Raw genomic sequence first — 17,873 nt, forward strand, 5'->3', positions numbered from 1 at the left:
GAACATCAATGAGAAATTGTAGTAAGAAGATAGAGGAGAAATGACAGATGTAAAAAGGTTCAGAAGCTTGGTAGGCGGTTTAATTTACTTGACGCACACCAGGCTCGATATTGCATTTCCTATTAGTGTTATTTCCAGGTTTATGCAACAACCTTCAACAGTTTATTATGGAGCAACAAAAAGAGTCTTGCGTTATATTGCAGGAACTTTGGAGTATGGTGTTTGGTACTCCAAAACTTCAAATTTCAGATTGTGTGGGTTCACAGACAGTGATTGGGCAAGTTCGTTGGATGATAGACGAAGTGTTTCAGCAAATGTTTTCACTCTAGGTTCAAGAGTGATCACTTGGAGTTCGAAAAAGCAAGCTACAGCAGCACTGTCAACTTCAGAAGCAGAGTATATAGCAGCAACCTCAGCAGCTTGTCAAGCCATTTGTCTAAGAAGAGTGTTAGCAGATCTTCAACATGAGCAAAAGGGGGCAACGAAAATATTTTGTGACAACAAAGCAACTATTACCATGACAAAAAATCCAACATTCCATGGCAGAGCGAAACATATAGACATTCGCTTTCATTTTATACGCGATCTAGTTTCAAAGGAGGAGATAACATTAGAATATTACAACACTCAAGATCAGCTAGCAGATGTGCTGACCAAGTCATTGTTCAAAGAAAAGTTTTGTTATTTTAGAGCCTTACTTGGTGTGTGCAAGTTTGAATCAAAGGGGCTGTTTTGAGTTTCTTTTCCCTTGTGCAGCTGTTCTCTCTAATAGTGTAGGTGCTTGATTGGAGCTTTTGGATTTAGCTCTTCAAGCCTGCAAAAGAAGAAGAAACTAATGTCAGAATGTCGCGGTCTTTGGAGCATATTATATTAGCCATTTTTCAGGGTAATGTTAACCATACATGTATTTTTGAGGAAAATTTTTGCAACTTGTTTTCGAAATAAATAAATGTCCTGCTTCATGATGTGTGGTTGAAATGTATGATAGTCCATTAACTTTTAATATAGGTATTGAAGCAAAAAGAGATTAACAACTCACTTGTAGTTGAGAAGAAAATAGTGAAGGAAAATAGAGATTTCAAGTTTGGCTAAATCAGCTCCAGGGCAGATTTTACTTCCTGATCCAAAGGGAATGAAAGATCCTCCTTTGAATCTTTGCTTCTGCATTTAGGTGAAACAGATAGTAGCAAGTCAACATCTTCTTAGGAATATTGAAGAAAAATATTCTTTATATACATGTTGATATTATCAAATTATAGTGTGGTAAATTAATTTCATAATTTTCATAAAAATATAATTAAAATAATGTTATTAATATTATATTAATATAAGAATATAAATTTAAATTCAAAATAGGTATAAATATAACAAAAATATTGAAGTCTTAAAATCAATAAAATTAAATATATAATCTTTTTATTTTAATTAATTTATATACATTTGCACGTAAATTATTTAAAATATAAATATTATAATATTTAATAATAAAATTTATTAATGAATTTATGTATTTTCAATTAGCTTTCAATCTTGTCTATTGAATAAAAACTTTCCAACACCAGTGTACCAACTAATTTTTAAAAAAAAGTATTATAAAGTTGATGATATTTAAATATATATATATATATATATATATATTCATCACTCATATAATTTCACATATAATTTTATCCGGAAATTAAAATATTTTTGATGGTCAAATTATGTAATTATTCAATACTTTTAGTCCAATCAAAATAATTTACATGTTAAACCAAAAGTTATTTGGATTTAATTTTAATAAGAAAACATTTTGAATAACGAAGAAGGAAAAATGTTAAATCGTAACAATTAGAATATTGTTTTATAGACAAAAGGAATTCATTTAAGAATTAAAAAAATACAGAAGAAAAATAATTTTAATTAAATATTTTATAAGGATATTTTAAAATAATTTACATATGCTAGTAATTTGAGCACACGAATGCATATATGCGCGTAGAAACCTTGTATTTAAAACATATATTTGGTTTAGAAATAACATTCAGTAAAAAAAAGTTTTAGTTGTAGTAGTAAAGTAGAAGTTCTATACATGTAGATGGTATGAGTTCAAATATCATTATTTATACTTTTTATTGGTTTTATTTATCGTCAAAATGTAAAAAGACAAAAGTATTATAACTTATTTCAAATATGTAAAGGTAGTTTAGTATTTTTTAATCAAATTGGTGTATAATTGACTCGTAATACCAACTCATTCATATATTTAAATAACAATGTGGGTGAAAACTTTTGTATAATAATATTAAAATATACAAAAATGAAATAAAATTTAGCTTTGGTTGTAAGGTTTTATGCATGTTATTGGCATGGATTCAAATTTTATTATATGTAATTTTATTGATTTTATTTATCTTTAGAATGTAAAAAGAAAAATATACCATTGTAAGAATATAACTTATTTTGAATATGTAATGATAGTTTAATAATTTTCCAATTGAGTTGGTGTCAGGTTGACTTGTGCACTAGAGACCAACTCAATCAATGGTTTAAATAATATCATGTGCGTGTGTGTATATATATATATATATATATATATGGAAAATATTTGGTACACGCTTGCAGTTAGGGGTGAGCATTCGATCGAATCGAATCGAATCAAAATTTTTTGAGTTAATCGAGTTTTCGAATCTCATTTTATCATCCTAACTTTATTTGAAGTTTTCTCGAATCGAGCCGAGTGAGATGGAATTCGAATCGAATCGAATCGAATATATTTGTTCGAGTTAAATTTTAAAAATAATTTTGGGTCCTTGTAACCGTTGTCACCCATCGTAATAAAATTTGTCTACCTTAATCAAATTTTTATTAACTTTCATCACCTCATAATTTATTTATTAATTTTTATATCTTGGTTAGCTTCTTTGCTTGCTTAGTTGTTTCAATTATCTTGATTCTTGTCACTATGTATTTTGGAATTAAAAATATATTAAATATAAAAATATGATTTTTTAATAAAATTTATTTTAAAAATAAAATGTGAAATTGATAGCAATATAAAATTTTAACACGAATATTTTATGGCATAATTAATAGTTCAATTTTAATATAAATATTCAATATGACTAAACAATTCAATAATATAAATAATATAAAATGTGAAATTTAATTTAATAATATAAATAGTAAATATAAATAAAATTATTACTATTTATGTTTAGTGATTTTTTTTGGATAATTTTGATTTTTTATTTGAGAGTAAAAGGTGAGAAGTAAAAGTTTAGGGGGAAAATAAAAAGTTTTGGAGAATAAAAGTTTGAGGGAAAGTAAATAGGGGAGAGTAAAATTTTGGAGGGAAAATATTAAAAAAAAATTTGAGGGGGGAAGGTTTGGGGTAGATGGGAGGTGGGATGGAAAGGGAATAAAAGTTTTAGGGGGAAAATGGGAAGGAGTAAAAATTTTGAGAGAAAATAAAAAGTTTTGAGGGTTTTTGGGAGTAAAATTTTGAGAAAAAGTAAATGGGAGAGTAAAATTTTGGTAGAAAATGAATTTTGGGTAGATTGGGGGGTTGAGAGGGGAGGGGAGTAAAAGTTTTGGGGGGAAAGTGGGAAGGAGTAAAAGTTTTGAGGGAAAAGTAAAAAGGTTTGGGAGTTTAGGGTAAAACTGTCAAATATTATAGTTTGATATTCGAATTATTCGAGTTATTGAATTGAAAACTCAACTCGATTCGAACTCGAAATTGAAAAAAAATTGAGTTGATTGAATAACTCGATTAACTCGAATAACTCGATTCGTTTAACTCGAAATTTGAATTTTTTTCGATTTTTTCGAGTCGAATCGAGTTTTGCTCACCCCTACTTGCAGTGTAAAACTTAAGTGGCTTTACACTTATCTATAATAATTTATACTGTTAATATTTTAACAATTCAACTGTCATATTTCATACTCGTCATGCATGTTAAGTTTAGTATAAATTAAAATTTTCTAACCATTCAATGTAAAAAACTTTCAACCATTAATTATATATTAATATGGACATTATTTTAGATCAATATGATATAGATACCAAATCGGTTCAAAAATTTACATGCATAACAAGTATAAATATATTGATAAATTCAATGATTAGATTGTTAAAATATTAATCATATAAAAGTTATGAACAGATTGTAAAATCACTTAAGTTTTACTCCTATGTAAGTGAATCCTTCCTATATAGGTATATATATAGGTTAAATTCAGCCATTAGTCCTTGTACTTTATGAAAGTTGTGAAATTATTCATTTCACTTTAATTTGGTCATTTTAGTCCCTAAATTTTTCTAATTTAAAATTTCAGTCCTCGTCAAACGATAACTGTTAAATTTATTAAATTAGGTTCTTCTATTTTCAAAATCGATGCGACAAAACATATTATCTATGTGTAATGCCATGTCGGTTTGTTATTTTATATACTACTCACTAAAAATCCAATTAATGGATTAACGATTGTCATTTAAGTTAAGATTGAAATTTCAAATTTCAAAAAGTATAATGACTTAAAATGATCTAATTGGAGAATATTAAATAAATCTACAATTGTATGCATAGTACATGATTAGTAATTGAATTTAATCATACAAATTTAACTATTATTGTTTGGGTTAAGACTAAAATTTAAAAATTATAAAAACAAAATTAATAAAATTAAAATATAAAGACTAAATCCATAATTTTTGAATAGTTAAATGGTTTATGGTAAAATATTTTAGAAAGATACTTCTAATATTTTTACACTGTGTTTGGTTCAGTGTAATAGGTAATCCATTACGCCCCGATTACGCGTCTATTACATTACGCCCCTATTCCGGCGTTTGGTTCGCTGTAATAGATATTACGCGCGTAATACAATCCCGACCTAATCCCCAAATTCCCTGCTTTTCTATTCCCTTCCCAAATCCCAGATTACCTATTACGTCCGGCTCCCCTTCCCAACTCTCTGTTTTACCCTCCCTCTCTACCCGAAATCGACCTCCACCCTCTCCTTTTTCTGTCCCCATCATTTCTCCTCCCATTTCCCACTGCTTCATTTTTCCTCTCGGAGCACGTTTGGTTGTTGAATCTTACCGACGTCTGGGGTTCCTCTCCCTCGGAAATCCTTAACTCTCGACTAAAATCGCAAGGTAAGGATAATGGGTAATATATTTTGTTTTTCTTTTGTTTACTATGCTTTTGAGGTAGAGTATGTTTAGGTCTTAACAGTTCTCTATTTATGTTGATCGGAATTATTTGGGGTTTGCTTAAAATCACTACAAAGTTAAATGTCTCCATCTCTGCAAGTCCCCCCAATATATATATTTTTGCGAAAAATTTTGAACTTGGGAGAAGATATCTAATTCTTATAGATTGGTTTAGTTTTCTATATGGAATGGACATTGTTATCAGTTAATCCTAGCTGCTTGATGAATCTTTCTTCTTCTTTGACTTCTCTTAATCTGTTTGGGTGTCGTATGCAATGGAACTTCTCTTAATCTTTCTCGAATACAACTAAATAAAAATTCATATTTTTTCAACCATTCTTCTGAAAATTTATTTTGTTTGTTTTGCAGTATCTTTGAAGTGTAATGTTTTTTTTCTGGGTTTGATTAAATGGAGAAAAACAAGGATGATGATTATGGAGAGGAAAAAGATTCAGAGTATGTATTACTTGATCTTGAAGTCGTTTGGTAGGCGATTGACATCCCTCCAAATGCACCTTATACTCTTTCTGTAAGTTCTAAATTTTTGTATGTTACAAATTTGTTAAGGTTTTTTTTTTGGCAGTTATGTGAAAATTAGAATTTATAACTTAATGAGTATTTAGGAAGTTTAGTCTTGAATACATATGACAGATACAAATATTTTTGAAAAAACTAAGAACCCGAGAAGAAAGCTTTGCCTTTGGTTTTTGTTGCTCGATGTTCATTTTATATTTGTTAATTCATGAAACGAAAGCTCTCATATTTTTACTGGTCAGCTTATGAGGATTAGGGAATTTTAATGTGTTGATAGAGATCTTCATCTAGATATATAATACTAGCTATCCGTGTGATTGCTTTAACTATGGAGAACTTAATCTAGATAAACCTTGTTTAGATTATGTATGTACTTGCTTTGTACTTGTTGGATTTAATAAACATTAGATTCGGCAATCTGCATTTCAGCATTTATGGTGTTATATATTTATATAAAATTTGGCAAGTTTATAATTTGTATTATATAAAATTTCTTACATTTGCGTATTCATTTAGTTTGCAATATGATTAATCTTAATAAAAATCAACCTATATATGTTTTTGTTCTTTGATTGGAGCTCTGCATAGATGAATACGGATTTGATTTTGGTGTGTAATTGTAAGTTTCTAATTATTTGTTTAGCGATATTCTTGCTGGAAATATTGCTTACTTGATTTCTTGGTATTTTCTTGTCGAGTTTTGAACAAGGTTTGATTGTTGTTTTAACCCTTTTTCTTTGATTTATCATATTGTGATGATCGATTGTTATGAATGTCGAGGTGCGGATACGATGAATCCAATATTAATCATAGACAAAAAGTGAAGTGGTGAGTTGTTAACTTTGCAAATCTTGCTATATTATTTAAATCAAGGTCGATTATCGGATGTGGATCATGCGTGACATGGATTTACCAAAATTTTCTATGTTTTCTCTATATTTGGAGGACCATTCCTCCACACTAGTGTCTGAATATGTTATGTATACATAAAGAAACCGAAAAGTCGAATATGAAGAAACAATTGGGACTTGCTTTGTTTTCTCTCAAGATGGTGAGCAATATTTCTGTTATACTTACTTTGAGCTAAACCGGGACTTGGTTAACTTACTCCATCCTATTCTCTCTTTGTTATCATCTTCTTGCCCTTGCATAGCGGAATAGCAAGTTACTTGTACAATCCAGCATTCTTGTCGTGTTATTATTATTTTCTATGTCGTATTGCATTTAAGGTGTTATATAGTTTGTGACACGATAAATCCATGATAGATTTTGGCATGTTCGTGCATACATGTTGTGTTCCGATGAGTTGAACTTGATCGTAACATAGGTCGCCTCTTGGTTTATTCTGCTTCTCAAACATTTTGCATTGCATGAATTAATAACTTGTGTGTGAAATTATGATTCTGAAGCTTCACCTGTAGTACATGAAGAGACAGTCCATCGAGGCAAATCTCTTCTCGAGCAAATATATACTAGATCCAAATCAAGCTCAGAAAGCAAGTAAAACCAATCGCTCGACTTGAAGATTCTCAAGTTCGATTGTTACTCGACGAGGATGTTCAAGTCGAAACAAATTCCCAAAATAATTCAATTTTGTAAACTAGCAAACTCAAAATTTGTAGTTAAATGTTGATCCTTAACTTTGAAAGTAATTTAATGAAATTCAAGCTTAGTTATGCTATGAGGAAGAGTCCATATTTTTAAGCGGTGGATCTTGTATATAAATTATTTCAATGATTATAATTATAATGCAACAAATGTAACTTTTAGTAATGAAGGTGTGATTGATCCGAATTATTTTAAATTGTATAAATTCATATAAGAAAATTTATTATTAAGAATTTTATGAAATTATATATTATTATTAAATTATATGTAATAATAATTATTTTAAATTATACAAATTCATATAAGATAATTTATTAGTTATAATTATTTTAAATTTTATTAAATCATATATTTTAATTAAAATATATTTAATATTAATTATTTCAAATTATCTTTTATAGTATCATATATTATGATTTGAGTAAATTCATATAAGAATATTAATTATTAAGAATTTTATTAAATTATATATTTTAATTATAATATATTTAATAATAATTATGTTAATTTATATTTTATAGTATCATATATTATGATTTGAGTAAATTTATATAAGAATATTGATTATTAAGAATTTTATTAAATCATATATTTTAATTATAATATATTTAATAATAATTATGTTTAAATATGATTAAATTATTTATTATAGATATTAATAATCTTATTAAAATTTAAATAACAATAATCATTTACCAAAACAAATTTATGGTAAGGGTATTCTAGTCATTTTAGCTTTTTTCATTATGTTATTACACCTCTATTCCATTCAACCAAACACAAGATTACTATTACGCCTCTATTTCATTACATTCAACCAAACAATCGATTTGCTATTATGCCTCTAATCCATTACGCCTCTATTCCAATACAGCGAACCAAACGTGCTCTTAGAGTTCACGATATGATCCATGTAAATAGCCGTGGGCCACACCAAAACTTTCCATCCTTTTGGTATGGTATAACCTGAAAACACTCTTTTTTGAGAAAAACAAAAAGGAATAGAGGAATGTTTTCCAAGTAAAATCAAGAACACAAGTCCATAAACTAACCATTAATGTTAACATTAGCTACCACCTTCCGGTAAATTGCGAATGCAAAATAGTTTCTTCGCAAAGACTCATCAATCACCTTGAAGTAATCAAGATATAATAAAGCCTGTTAGATGCTACATGTTGTTGTTCAGGTCAAGCCGAGTGTTTTTAGGTGAAATAGAAATCAAATATATATATATATATATATATATATATTAGACCCTCTCTTTGCACGTTGAAAAGTTCAGTTGATTTGATTTGACTTAATATATAACAAACCTTGGGTAGATATTCTATTTCTTTGATTTCAGTGAGGGTGAGACTTTCTGGGAGGATGGTCTTCTCTTTATGATCGCCTGTTGCTCTTCCTGAAAGGCAAATGGAAATCCAAGTTCAGCTGAAATCGACACTCTACGGTCCGAAAATGATTGGAAATAAATACATTCTCTATACGTTTATACTTGTGTGCTCCAAAACCAATTCTAATCTGACCCACATTGCAGTGTGCGCTGCGGTTTCACGACCCGAGAACAATATCAGCAGCAATAAGTCATTGATATGCTTATCCTCCAACTTTTCTCCAATCTCGTTTTCTACTTCCATAAGTAAATCCATCATTCCTTTCTTCCTCTCTGCTACTGTTTTCCGTCTTCTTTCATCTAGTTCATCTTTAGTCTATTTTACCAGCTGTTTTTTGGCCTATTTTTTTATATTTATTTCAATTTTCGAGTTTTCCATAATTAGAGTTCGCGTTTACCGAATAACGACTGGAATAAAATGCTTAAGGAAAATTTACCTTGAGTGCTCGATGGAATGCAAAACCAGGGATATTAATGGGCATGGAAAGAATACCCGGAGACAATTCTGTGTAATATTTCACCATCGACCAAAGAATGGAATCCTGAGTGGAACCCAGGGAAACTTTTGCAATAACATTTAAGGCAATCGTCTTCATTTCATTGAAAAACTTGATTGGTCGGTTCATGGTAGCAAGCTCTTCCAATGAAGTGATCACAACGTCTTCAATATGCCTTGTTGTTGAAAATTGGCCAACCATGCTGCTGTGATATTTTAGGTTGAAGTGCATGCAGCTTGTAAACATGTTGTAGCACTTATGCTTGCTGTAACAGCAAGGTTTTCTCTTTAGTTTCATTGTATTCAAACTAGTTGAAAATAAACAAGTTGATGACAACTTGATGCATTAGGTGTTGAATGACTAGTTTAGGTGGCTTGTTTATGTGTACAAGCAATGTTTATCAAGTTACTAGGCTACTTAGTGGTAGTAGGTAGTATTTGGTGATGTATTTTGACTATAAATGTATTGTTTTCATATTGAATGAGTAAGCATATCACTTGGGTAAAGCAGATTGCTTCCTTGCTGCACGTTTGTGAGCAAGTAAATTGTTCTTTGTTTCTTCCTCCTTTGTTCTTTGTATTGTTCTCTTCTTTTGCATGGTGCCAATGTTCCAACACTTATGTACAGAGCTAGTGCTTGATGGCCATTGATGGGATCCGCTCTTAACCTACGCAAACGCCTGTGCTCTGAATTTGAAATTCCATACAGCGACTTTTTCCCTCCTAATTGAATTGCCGATGAAGGGTAGCCATACGAAAAGTGTTCATCATCTGTCAACACCTTCCTGCAAAGTTCCTGACTGCAAACTATGACGCTTGGACTCCCAAACAAATGGGTTCTGTAAATGCTTGTTCTTCCATACCTGTTAACACCAGTTCCATTGCAATAGTAACAAATATGAGACAACGGCATTTTAATAGTGAGAACAAAAGTATATTAAAAGAAAAGATATAATTTAAGAAACTAAGTAACCTTTTAACCAAGTTGTCGATGAAGGAATCGGGATCTTGTGAATTGGAAGCCTTGAAGAAGGACCACATGTTTCCGATGAAGGGCCATCCCATATGACCGGGAGGCAAAGGGTTTTGCTTCTTCTCCGACATAGTAACATAGTACCACTCGTTTATTTTCTTTAAGAAACCAAATAGAGTAACGTATGTTGCAGCCACAATTGCCACAAATGACCATAACAATTCTATCCCCATTCTGTGTTTTTGGTCTATGTTTACACATTTTCGCCTTTCAATGGGATCCTTTTTATAGCTGCAAATTGCTCTTTAAGCCAACAAAAACAAAAGCTTAAATCGCTAACTGAACTAAAGTTTTATTTTTATTGAATTTTGCGATGAAATTTTAATTCAATTAAAAGAATTTGAGACAAATATATAATTAAAATATTTTAATATTTTATTTTAATAGTTGACAATACTAAGTGAACTAATTCAATATTAAAAATAATAATAACAGTTATTTTATGAAGAAATAAACTATTTTTTCTTTTCATGAACATTTTAATATTTCAAGTATTTTTCACTAAATAAAAAATTAAATCAATAAAGGAACTTGTTTAGTACATTACTAGTAGAGTTTTTAGACTCTACAAGAAAGATTAGGGGTTGACAAGTGTCATATAAGGTATAGTAAACTATTAAAAAATATTTTTAAAAAAGAGACACGTGCAAATTTTGCAAGGTTACTTGTAGAATAAAAATATATATATTGCCGGTGTACCAAATACTAACCCTTTAAGATTCTAACTTATTGATAAATAAAATCTTTGATAGAATATTTTCTTGTTAAATTATTTTAAAATTATCAAATTAGTATTCAGTAAAACAAGGTTTATATTTAATGCATTGTCATTGTCCTAAGCACCATCAATGTACCACAAATTAACAAAATAAAAAAATTGATGGACTTTCTAATAAATATTTACAAATTTATTTAAATTTAATTAAATTTAATTATAATTTATCAACTTCACCTCTTAATAACGAGACTAAAACTTTTTGATTTAAGGGTTTTAAAAATCTTGAGAAAGAACCTACGCCTAAGAAAGATTTAAATGCTTGAGCTGATGTGCAAACAACAAAAGGGATCAAAGTAGGGTAAACTATCAAAATAGTCATTTTTGTTTGCCTTAGGTTACATTTTAGTCACTTATGTTTGAAATATTACGTTTTAGTCACTTACGTTATCGTGTTGTAACATTTTAGTCACTAAGTCTTAATTGTCGACAATGGTGTAACGGTAAGTTGATGTGGCACGTTAAATCATCATTTTAAACGAAAATTTTAGGTTAAATTCTATAATTGGTCACTATATTTTTTCATTTTCAACAATTTAAAAATTTTCTTTTATGTTCTTCTAACTTTTTTTTTCCTTTCTCTTATGCTTCTCCCTCTATTTTCCTCCCTTCTTCATTTCTTTTAACATAGTTTTTCTATGCTTTTCATTTGTAACTAGTCCACAAGCTCATCTCACTCGAAAAAATTAAATTGTTCAAAAAAATAAAACAAGAAAAACTACGTTGAAAGAAATGGAGAAGGGAGGAAAACAAATGGAGAAACATAAGAGAATGGAAAAGAAAGAAAGTTAAAAAAACATAAAAGAAAAAAATTAAATTGCTCCAAACGAAAAAAATATGGGGACCGATTGTATAAATTAACCTAGAATTTTGTTTGAAGTGATGATTTAACGTGCCACATCAATTCTTCGTTACACTTAATGTAAACTAACGGCTCAAGGACTAAAATGTTACAACATGATAACATAAGTGACTAAAACGTAACATTTCAAACATAAGTGACTAAAATGTAACTTGAGCCAAACAAAAGTGACTATTTTAGTAGTTTACACGATCAAAGTAAGGTAAACTATCATTAACAAAAAGTAAACTAATTTGGCTAAAACTATTGAAACAGCGACATATGTTCCCCAGCTTGGTGTTGTTGGTGGAAAGCTGAAACCTTTACCCTTTCCGAAAGAGTTTATGAGACATAGATGACAAACATTAGATGTTCGCATAAAATCAGTACAATTTTTTTCTTTGAAGTACAGAGTGGGTCTCCTCTCGTCACTATTCAATCTCCATGGATGGTATACCACTTCCAATTAAATTGAATTTTTTTTTTGTTAGGTATAGATTTTTTGTTCCCAAAATTTTTTAGAACCCTAAATCAAAAGATTTTAGTGTTGTTGTTAAGTGTTGGAGATGAGAAATTATAATTAAGTTTAATTGGATCTAAATAAATTTTAAGAAACTTTTAAGTATTTAATGTTTTACTGAGTGGATTGGGTTGCGTACTGATGCAAGATAGTAAGATATTTTCGTATACGTCCAGACAGTTGAAGTCGCATATTTAGAGCTAGTTGTTGTGGCGTTTGTTCTAAAGAACTGGAGGCATTGTTTGTAACAGCCCTCCTGGTGAAGTCCTAGTATTTGGTTACTATTTATTGAGATATAATATTTAGAGTAAATTCTGAGTGAGTAAAGTATTAGTTTTGACTAAGTATAAGATTCCGTGAATGTGCCAACTGGCGAATTTTGTGTTTTGGCGAGCTCGGTGGTTTGGCGGACTCTCCTGTGGATTATACGCCACCCCAAATGTTTAGGCATTTATGTTAAGTTCGTAGTTTAATAGAATTATTTATTATTTTGGTAAGACGATTTAGTTAGTCAAATGAGAACTGGTTAAAGCTAGTTTCATTTAATACACATGGTTCCACACTCGAAGCAGTTCGTGGTATGAGAATAGCGGATAAGGTCATTCAGTTGAAAGTCAAAAATGAAAAATATTTATTTAGTCGAAAACACAGGTGAGATTTCAGTAAAGGGTTTATTGCTATAAATATTACAAATCGACTCAATTTTCAAAATTTTAATTTTTCACTGTGCAAGAAAACTATTTTTGAACCGGATTTTTTCCAACACTAAGTGTTGTATATTCGCTTATACACTTGTAATATTTTCGAACAAATTGGTTAATAAAAGTATTCATGAATTACATTAATACCCTTTGTATATTTTCATTACGTAGTTTTTGCATGTAAAACAAAAATAGAAGCAAATATTAGCTCACTAGTTGCCTAATATTTAATTAATATTAAACGGTATTACATGGTCGGACCATAATACAGAAAGACAACTTATATTAGTAGACAAACCTAAACATGTCCTTAGTCTAACCGAAAATGACCAAATCGATTAAAAGACTAATATGTTGTCTATCAAGTCCAATTGGGGAGATACTTTGTCTTGAGCATGTGAGCGAATGACTTGAGCATGTGAGCGAATGACTCCTAGAAAACGGATAGAAATGATAGAGTTAGAGAAATAAGTTATATTCGGAAATGAATGTGGTTTCTCACTTGTATGGAAATGACTTGAGATTTAATTTAAGTTTTTCAAATTATTATTTAATTAAATAATTGAAGTTCGAAAATAAAATTAAATTAATTGGTCAATATGAAATTTGTTGAATGTAGAAATTAAATATATTTTCTTATAGATTCTTTTACGGTAAAGTTATCATAATTTTAACAAAATTAGAACTGGGTTGAGAAAATTATTTAATTGGAAAATTAATTAATTAATTTAAATTAAATTAATAAATAATGTCCATTTTGATAAATAGAAAAATATGTATTGGGTTGGATTAAATTATAAAGCGTTGGGTTAAAAGTCTAGGAAGCACGTATAATTGAACACAATACAAAGGAGACTCGAATCCTCATCATAATATATATGAGGGGAAGCACACCCTATTAGCCCGTCTCCCTCCTAGTTCAATTAGGGGATTATTTTTCTATTAAATAAGGATTAAATACGTTCTACTAAATCAACTAGGGTTTCACTTTCTCTACCTATAAATAGATGACATCAGTAGGACTAAAAATATAATACGTTTGTAATAGCCCATTTTTAGTGGTTTCGGAACCACGATTCCAATGAGTGAGTTAGTATTTTATTATTTATTTAATATTTACGAGTATCTAGAGTTATATTAAAATTTGGTTAAGAAATTTTAATGTTTAATTAGTTAATTAAGTAAATAGGGCTAAATTGTGAAAGATGCAAAAGTTAATCTCTATTATAAAAATGTGAATTAGTTAGAGTATGTAAATTAATGGACTTTGTAGGTAAATACCCCATACCTTTAGTAAGGGGACAATTATGGACATGTTTTGTTAATTGCTAAGTTATAATAATAAAGATGAATTAGTAAATTGATAATTAAATTATAAATTATAAAAAAAAAAGTGAGAAAACCCACTACCATCTTCTTCTTTTCCTTTGGTTATAACTGAAAACTCCATAGCTAACTTTGGGGAAGCTTTCGGTCAAGTTCTTGATGTGCATGGTATGCAGTTTTCATCCATTCTTTTGTAATTTTTATGTTTTTGGTATTGTTGAAGTTTAATCTAGTTAATCTTGGGGCTAATTTGTGAAGTTATCAAATGTTTAGAAATTTACCATGGTTGAAAATGGGTGTTTTTAGTGTTAAGTGGTCTGGTTTAAGCTTGTGGTGAATTTGAATAATTAATTTTATGTGTTTTTGTTAGATTATTATGGCAAAAAGGATTAAATTAATAAAATAAAAACTTTGGCATGAGATTTCATGAAAAAATTCAAGGTTAGGGACTGTAAATATACCCTAGCATATTCGGCTGGAATGAAAATTGGTTAATTTTGTTTAATCTTGGAAGTTACAGTTTTAAGGATTAAATTGTAGAGTAGGTAAAAGTTTTGGGATAAATGTGTAAAATAGTAATGAGGAGTCAATTGCATGATTTAAAGTATTTTAGATTGGATATGAGGCATAATTGAATTAAATTATTATATTTAGATCGAGAAACAAGTCCATCGGTCGTTAAACGGGGAAAAGAGAAGGTTGTCGAGTAAACGTCTCACATATCAGTAGCTATAGGATCTCGGTAAGTTCATAATTCCTTAACTTGAACTATTTAAATTTTTGCTTGTGAACTTTGATAATTTTATATATACATATGACAATGGTATACATGTAGTTGCTACTTGGAGATATGATGAAATGTATATTAAATCCAATGAAGGATTGTTATATACGGAGTTGTATTGTCAAATTGATTGATTGAAGTTGGATAATGTAAATTAATGTACAGAGTAAATTATGAGTTGATGGAAGTAGGATTATATGATTAAGAATCTTGTGGTACATGACATGTATAATATTTGTTGGTTTCACCGACCAGTGTTGGGTACACATGTATAATATTTGTCATTTTCACCGACTAGTGTTGGGCACACATGTATAATATTTATCGGTTTTATTGACCACTGTTAGGCACATATATATAATATTTGTCGATTTTAGTGTTGGGCACATATATATAATATTTGTCGGTTTTATCGACCAACGTTGGGCGCAAAAATTTATTACAAAATTATCCGTCAAGTACTGGGTGTCAATAACGAGTTATTCAAATTGGAGCAGTATACCGATCTATTTGAGATGTTTGGTATTTAAATGGTAAAACATTGCAACTAGTGAAATTGTCGATTAGCCTATAATGTTATAGAGCTTTACATTGTGTATAAATGTTCCAGTTAAAGAAGTATAAATTGAATTTACTCAATATATGATTTATTATTTTGGGTGTAGGTTAGGTAATTATCATTTGATTGTCGACTCAAATTCCAGTGGCAATCCCAATCTCAAATGTTGGTGAAGTAATTTTTTTGTGTCTTGGAATGTACCTAGGATGTTAATATTTCAAGAAATGATCATTTTGTGTATAGCTAGTTCTTTGTGAATATTATGTATATAGGATGCTTATTATGTGAATTTTTTGATACGTTTTGTATTAGTTTGCAATTACTTGTGTATGTGTTGTTGATATATGTTTTATGAGTTTGGTTCTTTTGGGAAGTGCATGTTGTAAGTCATGTTGATTTGGGTTGCTATATGTAACACCCCTTACCCGTATTCGACACCGGAATAAGATACGAGGCATTTCCAGAACACATACACTTATAAACATGTTAAATCGAGTTATAAAATTTCATTCAAATTTAAACTCTTCAAAATTTTAACATGCTTTTATAAATCTTCACGTTATAACTTCAAAATACTATATTTGTAACAAATAGGGCTTCTGAGACCCAATACATACTCATGCAATTCAATACTTCATTTCCTTTTCATTTAATTCACGATTCTCATGTTCACGATTCAATTCAATTTCTCAATCCAATATACATTTCAATACCACAATAATTCATTTAATTCAAATCATATCATTTGCAATTTCCATTTAATTCACGTATAATTCAATTTCATTAAGTTCAATACTAATACATATTTATAGTTTAACTTAACGTCCCTTTTTTGCGTCATTTTACACTTCAAGCATGAACTTAGTATTTCATTTCCTTTCCACTCCCGTTTCCTATGCATATCATACAAGATATAAACATTACACTCAACCATAGTCACAAGCTAGTTATTTTTGAAGACTAACCACATGATAAACCATTTTAATAAAGATTACAAACTTTAAACCTTACCACCCTTTTATGATCACAAGCATACTTCCATCTAGGCAGTTACCATCTCAATGCATAATTTTATAAATTTAATGCGGCGTAATCCAATCACAACTTGGCCAAAGCCTAAGCATACACACCAAACATGCTAGCCAAATAAACATATAGTATAAGCATTATAAGCATGGATAAGCACCACATTTATATATGTATCAAACTTACTGTAATGACCCATTTTAGCCTGGGCCCAAAATTGAGAATTCAAAGTCCATATTACAAAGTCAAAAAAAAAAAAATTTATAGCCCAAAATAGCTTAAACCAGTTACAACACTTAGCCCACTAACCTAAACCCTAGCCCGATTACAGAGGCCCAACACCTAGCCTAACTGACACTGAAACCCTAGCAACATTCGGCTTCCAGCGCCGCAGCAACCAGGACCCAGCCTCTACCCTCGCACGTGCGCCACCGCCACGTACCACACCTTCACACGCTGCGCCGCTCCACGTCACCATACGGTCGTACCTGCACACAAGCAAACAAGCAGAAACGAACAGAAAACAACAGCAAATAAAAAAGAGCGAAATATATTTTGCTGTAATTTTTATTTCATTTTATTTTCGGCTATATAAAGCCATTTTGCAGAATTTGTAAGGGAGGACATACACGCAAATATTAAAAGAAAACAAGATTAAAAGAAAAAGGGAGCAGAGTTTTTAGAGGTGATTTTAAATTTTGTTTCGTTTCTGGTATTATTTTCTTTTTTTTTTCAGTTTTCTTTTCTATGCCTGTTTGATTCACTATTCGAGTAAAAAAATAAAAAGAGAGAAAGGTGAGGAACGTACCTAGTGACCGGTCTTTTGCCTTCTCCGTCGCGATCGGAGTCGTGCAAGGGATTCGAAAAGCCACTGGTCAACTGACGTAGCAGAGCGGCGCAAAGAGAGTTATAGTCTTAATTTGTTTTAAATTAAAGGGCTGATGCTTTTAGGGTTTTGGCTTATATGCACGGTAATGAACGACGTCGTTTGTTACCAAAATAATGGTTTCAATACGGCGTCGTATGAGGGCTCAGATCCGCGCGGTGACCCGATCCGAGGGAAGGATCCGCGCGTTTTAC

At 30.2% G+C, this 17,873-nt stretch overlaps 2 protein-coding genes across 2 annotated transcripts; both read right to left on the bottom strand.

The window, feature by feature from the left end:
- Positions 1-1,088: 1,088 nt before the first annotated feature.
- Positions 1,089-9,430, bottom strand: LOC105793389 (beta-amyrin 11-oxidase). The gene is made up of 6 exons (XM_052634871.1): positions 9,170-9,430; positions 8,835-9,048; positions 8,653-8,741; positions 8,392-8,470; positions 8,212-8,305; positions 1,089-1,161 (listed from the first exon to the last, which is right to left on the bottom strand). The coding sequence occupies exons 1-6, from the start codon at positions 9,428-9,430 to the stop codon at positions 1,089-1,091; spliced, it is 810 nt and encodes a 269-aa protein (XP_052490831.1).
- LOC105793670 (ent-kaurenoic acid oxidase 2-like) lies at positions 9,411-10,440 on the bottom strand. The gene is made up of 2 exons (XM_012622522.2): positions 10,202-10,440; positions 9,411-10,091 (listed from the first exon to the last, which is right to left on the bottom strand). The coding sequence occupies exons 1-2, from the start codon at positions 10,432-10,434 to the stop codon at positions 9,701-9,703; spliced, it is 624 nt and encodes a 207-aa protein (XP_012477976.1). The 5' UTR covers positions 10,435-10,440; the 3' UTR covers positions 9,411-9,700.
- Between the last annotated feature and the right edge of the window lie 7,433 nt (positions 10,441-17,873).

This window comes from Gossypium raimondii, chromosome 8, assembly GCF_025698545.1.
Source record: "Gossypium raimondii isolate GPD5lz chromosome 8, ASM2569854v1, whole genome shotgun sequence".
Classification (NCBI taxonomy): domain Eukaryota; kingdom Viridiplantae; phylum Streptophyta; class Magnoliopsida; order Malvales; family Malvaceae; genus Gossypium; species Gossypium raimondii.